The 13,054-nt window shown below is 38.2% G+C and overlaps 1 protein-coding gene across 2 annotated transcripts in view; it reads right to left on the bottom strand.

Moving 5' to 3' along the window:
- The window catches only part of ASCC3 (activating signal cointegrator 1 complex subunit 3), a 270,966-nt gene extending 259,189 nt beyond the window's left edge, over positions 1 to 11,777 (bottom strand). The window contains exons 1-3 of one of the 2 annotated variants that reach the window (XM_086482448.1): positions 11,680 to 11,777; positions 10,809 to 10,951; positions 3,102 to 3,685 (exon numbers count right to left, since the gene is read on the bottom strand). In XM_086482448.1, coding sequence (XP_086338574.1) covers positions 3,102 to 3,685; positions 10,809 to 10,951; positions 11,680 to 11,777 — 825 coding nt within the window. Of the gene's footprint in view, positions 1 to 3,101; positions 3,686 to 10,808; positions 10,960 to 11,679 lie in introns of both variants that reach the window. The other variant, XM_086482447.1, reaches the window with a different exon arrangement.
- Between the last annotated feature and the right edge of the window lie 1,277 nt (positions 11,778 to 13,054).

Here is a 13,054-nt window from a genome sequence, read left to right as displayed (position 1 = left end):
AGAAAAATATTGCAGATAGATTATGACAAAAGTTCACAAAAAAAAAAAAAGAAAAAAAAAAAAAAAAGAAAAAGAGACACACCCTCTGACAACAGCATGGCGTAACCAAAGAGGGACAAAACTCTTCCAACTTTTTCCTAGTTATCCTGGGAGGGGTTAGGTGGCAAAATTGCTAAAATGCTCTCAGATGCCTCAAGCTTCATTCTGAAAGCATCATATACTAGAAACCGAATATTTGAAATGAGGAATGTACTGTATGCTAAATTTTAATAAAAAATAATAATAATAAAGCACAAGGATTATTGGGCAAAACTATATTTTGTCATCAGCTTTTTCTTCCTGTTTTTAAATAATGGTCGTGTTACCACTTCATACTCAACAACAAAATCTGACATACAGTGAAAAGCACGCTCCAGTAGCTGTCATTTTAGCTTTACTAGACTTTATGTCCCCAATGAAAAGCATGTGTCGTAAACACTTATAAAACAAGTTATAACTCCCATATCACTGTAAGCATAAGAATCAATTTTCCTCTAATTAAGATTCATCACTGATGTCCCAGATAAACAGACTGTCCCAAAGGAAGTGGGGCATGTTCTTAAAAAATGAAAAACAAACAACAAAGTATTTCTTCTTCTACCTCTCCAACCACTTTAAACAGTAGCTATACGGTGCTGGAGAAAGAAGCTGATTTAAATTCCTTGTAGAGTTCATTAAGTAAATAAAATCTAAATAGCATACATGTGTAGTACAAAAAACCCAGGATGTCACCCCTGAAGCGATCTAAAAATGTTCATATTCTTAATGTGATTTAGCATGTTAATAAACTGCTTAAGGATCAAATGAAATTGTCTTAGAGAAGTCCACTCGCCATTATCCTCACCACTAGAATGTTCTTTTCTTGTTTATTATTAAACAGGTGGTGGTATCTTCCTAAATATAAGAACAGACATGGCCACTGTATCAAAATATGAAAATGTATTTTACAGATCTGGATTTTTATTTTCAAAGAATTACACTTTCATATCAATAGTTCTTCTTTTCTTGGTTTATAAAGAAAAAAAAGAATCTTGTAGAGCATACAGACTTTAGCATGTATGCATCACCCCATTTAATGTTAAGATTTTCAGAATGAATGTTCAATCACATACTTGGTATACCATCTCATATAGCAAATCTATGACCTAGTTCTAAGAAACGGGTTATCTTCAGGTTTAAAAGCACCATCTGCTCTTAATGATGCCATCAGCAAAATAATAATAATAAAAAATAAAATCCCTAAGTGGCGATAAAATCCAAAGCCCAGAAGAAATGCTCAGGTCATGACTACTTTTAGGGGGAGCACAATACAAATGCCAGCTAGTTTTTAACAAAAGGTGATCAGGTTCTAATTAGTCTTACCCCTTCCTCAGCCCCCACACTGTGCAATGAACAATAAATTAATAAGATTGTTGCACAGAAAGGCAACATGGGGACCAAAATAAGGGAATGGGGAGAAATTGATTTTATTTTTTTTTATTACTAAGAGTTCTTAAAAATCCAAGGTACGATGCAGGTTTCAGACACTCAAGGGAAAGAATCCATTTTCTCTCTAGTAACGCAAAGGAAAGTATTTACTCTTGCTAAATAATCTTCAGAAAGCTACGTGTACATTGGCAGAGTAAACAATTTTTTCATATTATCAAGTCAAAATTCCAGTACAGCCATCAAAACAGAAATTCTGCAAGAAAGTCTTTGTTCCAAAAAAACAAAGGAAGTCTTTAGTGCTGATCTACATAAAAACTGATATCTTGAACTTTCTACCAATTGATTTAGCAATCCATTATGATCATAAAGTTGCAAAATAAAATAAAATAAAAAAAAAAAAATTTTCTTGCTTCAGGTGAAATGTTCCAAGCATTTCCTTTAACATTTTACAAATTAAACTTAGACATTAAGTAGGCATTATGCAGAAGTATGGAATTATTTCTGCATACCCTGTGACTATATATGAAAAGTCTTTTGCCAATCTAGGAAAAAAAATTTGAAATCTTTATAATTAATGAACTTCAAGTCCTTATGGTAAATGAAGGTACTCTTTTTTTTATGTTTCATTTGACATGAAAGTTTCTTTATTCAATCTCCCTCTCCAAAACCTGTTCAGTCTTCTGTTTTCATGTATCTTCCCTCAATACAACCACCCAAATTATGAAACTCTTTGCAGACTTGTATAAAAGTGTTATTTTTCAAATATATTTTAATGCAGTAGAAATTAGATCAGCTTCCCTTTATATTCATATTTAGGTGCTCAAACTATAAGTTTGTAAGAAAATATTCATATACAGAAAATAGCTCAAAAGGACAGCCAAAATGTGGTCTACTGACTAGTAAACGAAACAAGAATAAGGCTTCAGCAACTATATCATTATGCAAAGGATATCAACACCTACTTATCTAAACTTAAAAAGAAATATTCAGGTCCTTTTCTCTATCACTTAATATTTTTGTTAAGAAGAATAAAATCTGCAATTGTAATGGCAAAACTCCAGCAAATTTTCATTATTACCGTCTTTCACAGGGTTGTCCATTTCTACAATCAGCTGTAGTTCTGTAACAAATTTCCAACATTTAAAGTCTTTATGAAAAGTCATGTTTGAGAATCTAAGTACTGGATGTTTTCAGGGGAGTAAAGCAGGGCAAGTTAGGAAAAAATAAAGTAAGCATAACAGAAAAGTGCACAGGAAGAAGCAATTAGCACATTGCAGTAATTCTTTCCGAACCCCATTCAAAACCAGTTCTCTCTTGCCTAGATTAATCCAATCATCACTCCCGCACATGCCTTGAAAGCCACCTTGAAGCTAAGCAAATGACAAAAAAAAAAAAAAAATAGCCTGTCTGTTATGGGGGAAAGGAGACTGTTCACATAGAATTTATGCTACATCCATCTTCTGCCTGGTAAATTATGATACTGTCCTGTAACTCTTCTCAAGACAGAAAGACAAGAAAAAAAGAAAAAGCATATATGACACTTTGATAAAGTATATTGGCATAATTCAATAGGAAATAATTGTACATTTCTACAATATTCAAATACACACTGTATGGTTAATACACTACTGTACCTCATTTTGAAGTTCATCGCCACTTTTGGTAGAAGCAAGCATCTCGTACAAAGTACAGCAGAGGTCTTCTGTTGTTGGCCCTCCAGGGGTACCCCCTTGAGATTCATTCAGATACTTTCCAACTTCACACCATAAAAAAGAATCATCTACTTTTTCCAAAGACTTGAGATCAGATTTCTCATCACAGTAATTCTGTAAGTGATTCAGCTGGTTATTCAGAAATTTGTTATAATCTAAGCTTATAATTTTCTGTGCATCGGCCTCACCATTCACAGGCAGCTCCTCAGAGTGATCCAAATCATGCATGTCAAATGAAAACACTATATTTTTACCAAAGAACACTCTGCTATCACCATTTTGCTCTTCAGCCATCTGTATGAGGGCTGTAAGCTGTTCTTCAGTGAAGTGAGAAGCAATCCGACATGTGGCATTACAAGCTGCAGTAGCAGATGATGATGGAAATGGCCCAAACATCTGCTTGATCGCCTTTGTCTCATCATGGCCAACACATTCTTTCCTGTGAAATGTCTTAAAGAGAAAAACAGCTCCACTTTCAATTGCTTCTTGTCCATTTTCAGCTCCAACTGTTAACAAAACCAAAACCAAATGTAACTATACACCTCAAACTAATTCTCTTCCATTGCCTATAACATAACTGTATTCAATTTCTTGTTCCAAGTCTCATCAGCAGGCATATGAAATGAAGACCATGACAACCAGTAGCAATTGTTGCAAGGTACTAAATTATAAAAGGTGTCTGATAATAAACATCTGTCATCATTACCCTTCTACTTACTACAAATTCATATTAAGGATTACCAATGCTTTCTTATTTTTCTGAGTTAGAGGAAAAACTTGCCTGAGGTCTTAAACTCACAATAGTATATTTATGAGCTTTTTAAAGGTAACAAATTTCCACTTTGTCTCACTGTTTATTCACTGCCTAATCTAAATATTCATAACAGACTAACAGAACTCAGCTGGGAATTACTACGTTCTTGTAGCAATTCCCAGCAGAATTACTACAGAATGTGTGTTAGTTAGAAAAATTGCCCAAAGAAATTAAGTAAATAAATGCATGAATTTAGATTTGTATCTACAAAAAAATCATATTATGCAAATAAAAAATATATTGTTAGAGAAAAACATGAATTTACCTCTTACACAAATATTCACAAAGGTACTCAAGGAAAACAAGCAAAACACCATATGATGAACCAAAATGTCACCACTAAACAAAATTTTAAAAGTCATCAAGCATAAACTAAATAAAACCAGCCAGCATACTGGAGTTTTTCTGTTTGCTTTATATGAGGAGAACATGTAGAATTTTTTTTGAAGTTTAAAAACATGCGTTCTAAAAGTTGGGTAGGTTACTCCAACATTTTTAGTAGAATTAGCATTTCTTACAGGATTGTGTAATTTTAAAAACATCTTAAAAGCCTAATGTGATTTGCAAGCTGCTATTGTCAAGATATCTTTATCTGGTCAATTTAGTTATAAGAAGATCAACTGGCAGAAATTGTACTGTTCTCTGCTAGAGTTAAGTGATACTACTTATGATTAACCCCTGGTATGGCTGATTCAAAAGAACCATTAAAACAAACTATTTATGTTAAAAGCAACAATATTATTTTTTTTTTTAACCCCCCCCAAATGGCACTTCTGGCATAGTAAATGTGGCTATTCTCTTTTCAGCAATCAAAACCGTCTTGTGTCTGCCTCTGTATACCTCTGCTATTCAGTTATGGGCCTATGCATTTCATAGAATCATAGAATCATTTTGATTGGAAGACACCTTTAAGATCATCAGGTCCAACAACCATTATCCTAACACTACCAAGCCCACCACTAAACCATGTCCCTAAGCACCACATCAACACGTTTTTTGAACACCTCCAAGGATGGTGACTCCACCACCTCCCTGGGCAGCCTGTTGCAATGCCTGACAACCCTTTCAGTAAAGAAATTTTTGCTAATATTCAATCGAAATCTCCCCTGGGGCAGCTTGAGGCCATTACATCTTGTCCTGTCATTAGTTACTTGGGAGAAGAGACCAACACCAGCCTCACTACAATTTCTTTATGTCCCCGCTTTCTGCCTGTTAAAAAACTTACTGAAATCAGTGAGAAGATTCTTAATTACTTTGACATTGTTACTTCTAACGTGTTTCAACTTAGGTTAGGTTTAACTCCAGCAAAAGCAAGAGTCTTTCTCCACACAATGTAACAGGAAGAAGCAAAAGAAATCCAGCATAAGCAGATGGAACAAGGCTGAGTAACTGAAAACATAACATATAAATGGAGGTGCCTAAAAATTATTTCTCTTGAATTTCCCTATGGTGCACTCCCAAAAGCTGAAAGTTCAGAGAGGATTGGAAGTGATATTTACAGGATAATTAGATCCCTACAGATGGAAGATACGTGATGAAAATACACGTGTATACAATATATATGTAAATATATCTCAAAGGAAAAGGTGGTTCAGCCTCCCTCTTCGCATTAGTTATGTAGGAATCACAAAAAAAACCCTGAAACCCACAAACCAACATCTAGAAACTTATAGTCATAAGCTTGGCCGCATGAACCTCACTCTTATACTCCTAATATACAAATACACGTCATTTAATAAGTCACTTGTGTCAGAACAGAAGTACACGCTCCTAAAAGAGCAACTGTACTGAAGGATTTGAGAAGAGGCTCTTAGGTTTATTATGTGCTAATTGTCCTTTATTATCAATGTCTCCTATTCAGGGAAGCATCTCTTGAGAAAATACTACCCCTCCCCTCTGAATACAATGAGCCAGCCAAGACGGCAAAAGATGCGCTACTTGAAGCTACTCTTTCCCTTTGTTTTTAAGCCAATCAGATCATTTCAGTAAGTGACATTTTCCCCTTAAAGTAAATCAATATTACAGTATCTGTTGCCTAGGCTGAGATTTCATTTCCCTGAAATTAAAGTAAAAAGGCATACAAGCAATTCCCATCCCTACTACCCATTTCTGATGATGATAGTTGGAACATTACTGTCAGTTCAGCTTGTACCTCAGTCACTGTAATCTGTTCCGGTTTGTGTCTCCGCAACATTACACATCTTTATTCAGAAGTGTCAAAGCCGATGGTTTCTTTCTAAGTTGCTCTAACTAAATAATCATGCATTTCTTTTCATTTGTTTTGTCCCCTCCACTCCATCAAACAAAAATGTAGCACTACTACTTTCAAGTCTTTCAATTTATCTATCCACCACACTAGACCTGCTATTATAGCTTGTGAGGGGAAAAAAAAAAAAAGAAAGTTTTTGTAGTCATCTTTGGCAAAAAGTGAAAATTAAAAAAAATTAAAAAAAAAATCACATAACTAATACTCTTTTCTGTCATTAATACAGAAAACACCAATAAGCCAAATTATTTTCAGACAGCATTTGCAGCTAAGAATGGCAAATACTTACTTTGCTTGTAACCTCTTTTCCCCATCATCAGATATTTTTTCCTACTTGCTATACTACATATGATCTTACTTTTTATATTGCAAACTTCATAGTCATTACATATTTGTCAGCCCTAACTTAGCCAACATTTTACTCCAGTACCTCTTATGATTAAACTATATCCAGTGTACATTTAAAATAACTATGTAGATCTTCTCAATCAATGCAGAGCTATTGTCAATACAGACTGCACCTTTTCCATATTAATTTCAGGCACTGACAGTTGATGCAAACTCACTCCCCCATCTTGCATGACTTTGTGTCCCCCAAACCTTGTGTATTGCAAGTGCCAGCTGAAACCTGTGCACTGAAGCAGAAGTACCTGAGTTGGGGCAGAGAGGTGACCCTTCCTAGAGGCCTGTCTCAGAAAGACAGGCAGCCACATGCCTAACTTCTGGCCTGAAGGGGTTAAAAGTCTACTACCAACACAAGCTCTAATACTTGTATTAGAAAAAAAAATGAGGATTAAAAAAAACTAGGACCATATTTGTAAAAATAACAGTTATGTCACTAACATAGAAGGAATGAACCACAAAGCAAAGTTTAGAACGTGTATCGTCAGATGAGTTGAAAACATTTTTGTCAGTGATTTCAGAAATACTCGAAATTTTTCTCTGACTCACCAAAGCAATAGCCATTACAACCATTAATAGCTTTAACAGACATCCTCTTCGAAACTGTACAGCACAACTGATTACTACATGCCAGGCATGAACAACTGGTTTAGCCTTTTTTGACAGTCTGTGTTTAGATACTGCTTTCTCAATTTGCTAGTTATTTCCAAAAGAACTGCTGAGAAATAGAATCACAAGTGAGGCAGGTTAACATTTGTATTGTGATAGAAAACTGCTCTATAATGACAAAAAAGGCAAATATATTTTTTTATATAGATATAATTCTCTCAGTCTTTTTACTTACGAGTTCTATTCAAGATATTTGAAATGCAATCAGAAAAGGAGAAAACATACCTATTAGTTTGAAATGAAAAACTCTTAAACATGTGACAGCTAGAGCTTGAGCCATATGCTCAGTTCATGAGCTGATGAAGTTCAATTCTGCTAACAGCACAGGCTGAATTAGTTTTAGTCTGTTGATTAGAAACTAAGCTTCCAATCAAAACTAAGTTTTCACACTTTCTTGGCCATAACATATTTCAAGTTTTAAAAGCTCAGCGCACAGCAGGTTTTCCTGAAGCAGGGAAATGCCCAAGCAGCGGAGAGACCCACTGGGAGCTGGCAGCTCTCACGAGACACGTTGACGAGGTCCAGGCGCTGCCAGAGCAGCTGCAACCACCCCCACATGTAGAAAAAGCAGCCTGGGGAGCGCCAGTGACCTGGGTGGGCAGCCAAGGCATGGGGCAGCAGCTTGTGCGGAAGAGCATAGTCACCCTGCCAGCTCAAGGGGTCTCTACCGTAATGGTGGGCACTTCCCTCAGAGTCAAAACTAGCGTTTCTACATAGAAAGACCCCCGAGATGTCCAACACTTTCACCCAGCTGGAACTGGTAAGGAAGGAGACTTCAGACTCCTTCAGAGTCCTTCAGACTCTCCTACAGACGGTAGATTGCAGCAAGTGCCCAGACCCTTATCTAGAGAAAACGTAAGTACCTGCAGAAGAAATGGACAGGTTGATGATCTGTTGTGTCACATAGCCGAGTTTCAGGAAACAGTTAAAAGGCTGTGCAGTATTAGAGGGGCTGAGATGGAGATAAGTGGTTTCAGAACCATGCTCCTGTGGTGGACATCACAGAGAATGAGGCACCTTGGACACCAGTGACCCACAAAAGCAGGACTCTGCTTCAGTCCCCACCCTCCAGCATTACAGCAAAAAACAGATACGAAGTTTTAACAGCTGCAGACACCCATAAGCAAGGTCTGCAAAGAGAAACTGTACCAGCGGTATACAGTGGATACTGCAGAAGGATGCAACGAGCGCTTGTAGTGGGTGACTCTCTGTTGAGGGGCAACGAGGTACCCATCTGCTGGCCTGACAGGGAGGTCAAGAGAAGTATGCTGCCTTCCAGGAACTAAGATCCAAGACATTGCTGAGGGGGTGCCACAACTTGCCAAGAGCACAGACTACTATCCATTGCTACTCTTTCATGTGGGCACAAATGACACCACAAGCTGGAACGTGAGTGGAACCAAGGAAGACTACAAAGCCCTGAGGGTGCAACGACAACAGGACATTCTTCAATGAATATAGCCGGCTAGGGAGGGATGGGATCCACTTGTCTAGAAAGGACAAGGGAATCTTTGGTAGCAGGCTGGCCAACTCGGTGAGACAGGCTTTAAACTGGACCCCGAATCCTTCAAAGTGGCAACACTCACGCTATTGCAACCAACTGGGGAATAAACCAGGCCAACTAGAGCAGTGACAAATGTTCCTTAGCCACCTCCCAAGACATGAACCAGAAGACCAACCACCTCAAGTGTATGTATACCAATGCATGCAGTCTGGGGAACAAACAGGAGAAACTGGAGCTATGAGCCCAGTCAGAAAGTTATGATTCACAAGAATAACAAACACAGTGGGACAACTTACATGACTGGAGGATCATGATGGATGGCTATAGGCTGTTTTGCAAAGACAGGCAGGGAACAAGAGGTGGAGGAGTCGTGCTCTATGTAAAAGAGAACCTCGAGCGTACAGAAGTCAACTACAGCGATTGTGGAAGTGCTACTGAATGCCTCTGGGTCAGGATCAGAGGGGTCATCTCCAAGGGGGATCTTACAATAGGCACCTCCTACTAACCTCCAAACCAAGTTGATAAGGCCAATAAAGCAATATTTGGGTCACTTGACCAAGCTTCAGGTCAACAGAAGCTGGTTCTTATTTGTGACTTCAACTACCCAGACATTTGTTAGAAGAACAATGCAGCATCTCACCTGTCATCCATCAAGTTCCTGGAATGCATAGAGGACTGCTTCCTCATACAAACGTCGGACGTGCCAACCAGGAACGAAGCACTGCTGGACTTGCTACTCACAAACCAAGAAAACCTGACAGTGATAGACTTGGCTGCAGTGATCACAGTATTGCGAAGTTTGACATCTTGCTGAGTATGCTGAAGGTTAGTACTAAGACAAAGGTTTTAAATTTTAGAAGAGCAAACTTCAGCTTGCTCAGAGCTCAGCTGAGAGGGATTCAGTGGGAAGGTTCCATGGAAGATAAAGGAGCTAGTGAGAGCTGGGAATTTTTCCAAGAATGCTCTCCTGGAAGCACAAAACCAGTTCATCCCCTTTAAAGGCAAGGGAAGTAGGCAGTGCAAGAGACCCCTTGGCTTAACTGCAGGCTTCTGAGTCTGCTCAAAACCAAAAAAAGTGCATCAGAGATGGAACAGCAGACAAATACCCATTGAGAACTACAAAGGCATTGCTAGGGCATGCAGAGATGTAGTTGGAAAAGCAAAAGCTTAGCTCAAACTGAAGTTGGCCAGAGACGTCAAAAACTACAAGAAAGGGTTCTTCAGGTACGTAAACAATCAGCAGGAACAGAAGGAAAATATTGGCCTGCTGTTAAATGGGAGAGGTGAATTAGTCACCTTCAATGCTGAAGAGGCAGCGGTTCTCAATACTTTCTTCACCTCTAGGCCTTGGGAACAAAAATCCAGATTGATGTAGACAGGGACCCACCGTCAGGGAAGGAAGAGTTGGTATGTGAACTGTTACAGGGGCTTGTCCCTTCCTTTTGCCAAGAAAGGGTGGACCAGATGACCCTTGAGGTCCCTTCCAACCTGGTATTCTATGATTCTGAGTCCAAATGAGTGAAATTTAATATCTACTTCTGTCCTCAACACCAAACACTTCAAGCAGAAAACATTTTTTACATTTTTATCTATGTTGCAGTCCAATACTTCATGATACCAAGCAGATTAACACCAAGACGGTTCTTTTCTCAGAGTACTTCCATTCCAAAAGAAGGTGTTGCTTTTGCCTACTTGATCGCAAACCATAGCACACACTATACAACAAATACAATGCTATCATAAAGCAAGAATACTCACATAACAATGGGATCCTATTTTAATATAAAACAGATGACAAAATTGTGCATACATATATCAGATTAACTGGAGTTTCAAAGATATTTCAGGGCAAGCCTGGCATCAAAGTAGAACTAAAATTGCACCACTATGCAAAGTATGAGGCAGAAAGCAGCGTGAAAAAATAAACCCCAAGAAAATAGTGTATTATCAGACTACTAGAGAATGAAAACATACCTATTTGTTTTGCAGCTTGTAATATAGTTTTTAAATCTCCATTTACAGTTTGGTGTTCCTTTTTATCCAAATTGTCATCAACAAACTTTATTATCTTCTTCCAAGTAAGATCAGACTTCAGCAACTGTTCATGTAGTTTTGATCTTTTAGTCTGAAAATGCAAAATATTTTGGTTTTATTTATTTATTTATTTCAAATCACTATGTGGAGGTTCCTTTAAAACTAAACACCAGATAAAAACACTCCTTTCTAGCTGCATTCAGTCAGTATGCAGTAATAATTGCAAGCAGTTTCCCTGTTACCTGTCCTTTACACTCTTCCCTGAGTGTAAGGAAGAAGGAGGACACACACACACACGCTCTCTCTCTCACTACTTTATTCTTTCCAAGGCAGGGTTCTCTGTAAGGCCAAACTCTTGCAACTTCAAGAGATTCACAGCCCCCAAGATTCCAAATTCAGTTCACATTACAGGTTCCCACAATGCGTCTATTGCTTTAATGCATTATTTCTTGGGAGGGGAAGGAAAGTACCTAGATTCAGTATCTGAACCTTTATTCTAAACAGCCCCCAACAAGAGTCCAAGGTGAACTTAATATTTGAAGCGAAACATTTGGCTCCCCAGCTCTGCATGACAGCTAAAAACATACCAGCCCACCCCAACTTAACTTCCTGAAAGCTGAAACAACAGGGTTGTACTAACACAGCCAAGCAACTCTATTCATATAGCACATGTAAGGACCTAGCATAAATAGCAAAGCTACAGGAAATTTGACTTTGAGTGAGGACACTATGAAGGAATTCACAGGAAACTATACATACTCAGCCCAGTCTTGCTTGCCTACTCTTACAAAATAGCAATGCAATAGAAGACTTCTTTACCGTTAAGTCAGCTAATTCTTCACTGTAATCCTCATGTTTAGTGACATTTGAAAAGGAGCGTAAAGCGCCGGTAAGACGAGGCAAGGCCATCTGTTACTCATTCAGTGATCCACAGGATGAGAAATCAAATCCAGTTCAAGCACCTAGACAAGAACAAAACAAATAACACGGCTGTGTTAATGCTATAAATACAAACTCGCATCGCAAACTTGAAAGACCTTTTTAAGCAAGCAGAACTTGGATGGCACTTCAATTAAATTTTAAAAAATCTCTCAAAATGCTGGCAATCAAGATTCAATAGAAGGGAGGGGACAGACATGGAACATAGGCAAGGCATGGTAACACGCAGAGGTCACTCAGGAGGTTCTTCTTCTCTCTCCTCCCTAAGGAAAAGTTACCAACAACAAGGCAAAGTGGCAATTACTCCTTTAGCACCACTAACACAAGAGTGTTATAGTAAAATCTATGTAACGGAACTTTAGCTCCCAACAGCAGTGAGTGATTACAACCTACAGAAAGATTTCCTTTGAAACAGCCCACACCGGGAGCTTTCAGGTCATTAACAGCCTCCAGCGCTGACGCAGGGGCATCCTTCTTAACAACCGCTTAGCCATTTTTAACCAGCAAAACAGGCAAAGAAAGTTATGACAGGGAAAAAAAAAAAAAAAAAGATTACAATACACATAGCCCTAAACTATTATAAGAGAGAAAGGGAATAAAAGGGCTACCAGAAAACTGAAATAAGTATGACTTGGGATGTTTTCGTCCCATAACTGGAAGCGCACACACACATACTTACACAGTGTGGGGCTCTCTCCAGGACTACAGCCTATTTCTGCACAGTCTTATTTCCTCTGTGAAACAGGCTCACGGCAAAACTCAGCTGTTCTCCATCTGAACTTGTACTCGTTTCAAGCCTTTTACTGAAACTATTCTCAAAATTGTTTACTTTCAAAAGGTGCCCACAGCTGAATCGTTTAATGAGCTCTAATGCACAGCTACAGTTTCTGATGGTAGCAGATAGATACAGATTTAGATTATTTTTGAAACAATTAATGATACCATTACAAACCTAATGATCTGCATCATTCTTAGCATGCCTGAGGACCATTGGCCATCCAGAATTTAAGTAACTTAAAACAGAGTTAATAAAATGACTCCCCCACCCCTTCATATACTGTACAGAACTCCCTGCTTTAGTCCAATTATCCTTAAGATTTTTCTTCAGTTAATGACTGCATTTGTATTCTAGCTATCAACTTTGCAATACAGCACAAAAACAAATCCAGATGCAGTGTTCCAGTCACAGACAGAAAAATGTCACTGACTCGTCAGGTCTGCTTGTTTTCCCACCTCGCATTAACATG

The sequence above is a fragment of the Leptosomus discolor genome, chromosome 2 (genome assembly GCF_034619465.1).
Source record: "Leptosomus discolor isolate bLepDis1 chromosome 2, bLepDis1.hap2, whole genome shotgun sequence".
NCBI classification, from domain to species: domain Eukaryota; kingdom Metazoa; phylum Chordata; class Aves; order Leptosomiformes; family Leptosomidae; genus Leptosomus; species Leptosomus discolor.
Note: the sequence above shows the minus strand (reverse complement) of the source record. Positions and strands in the feature narration are given on the sequence as shown.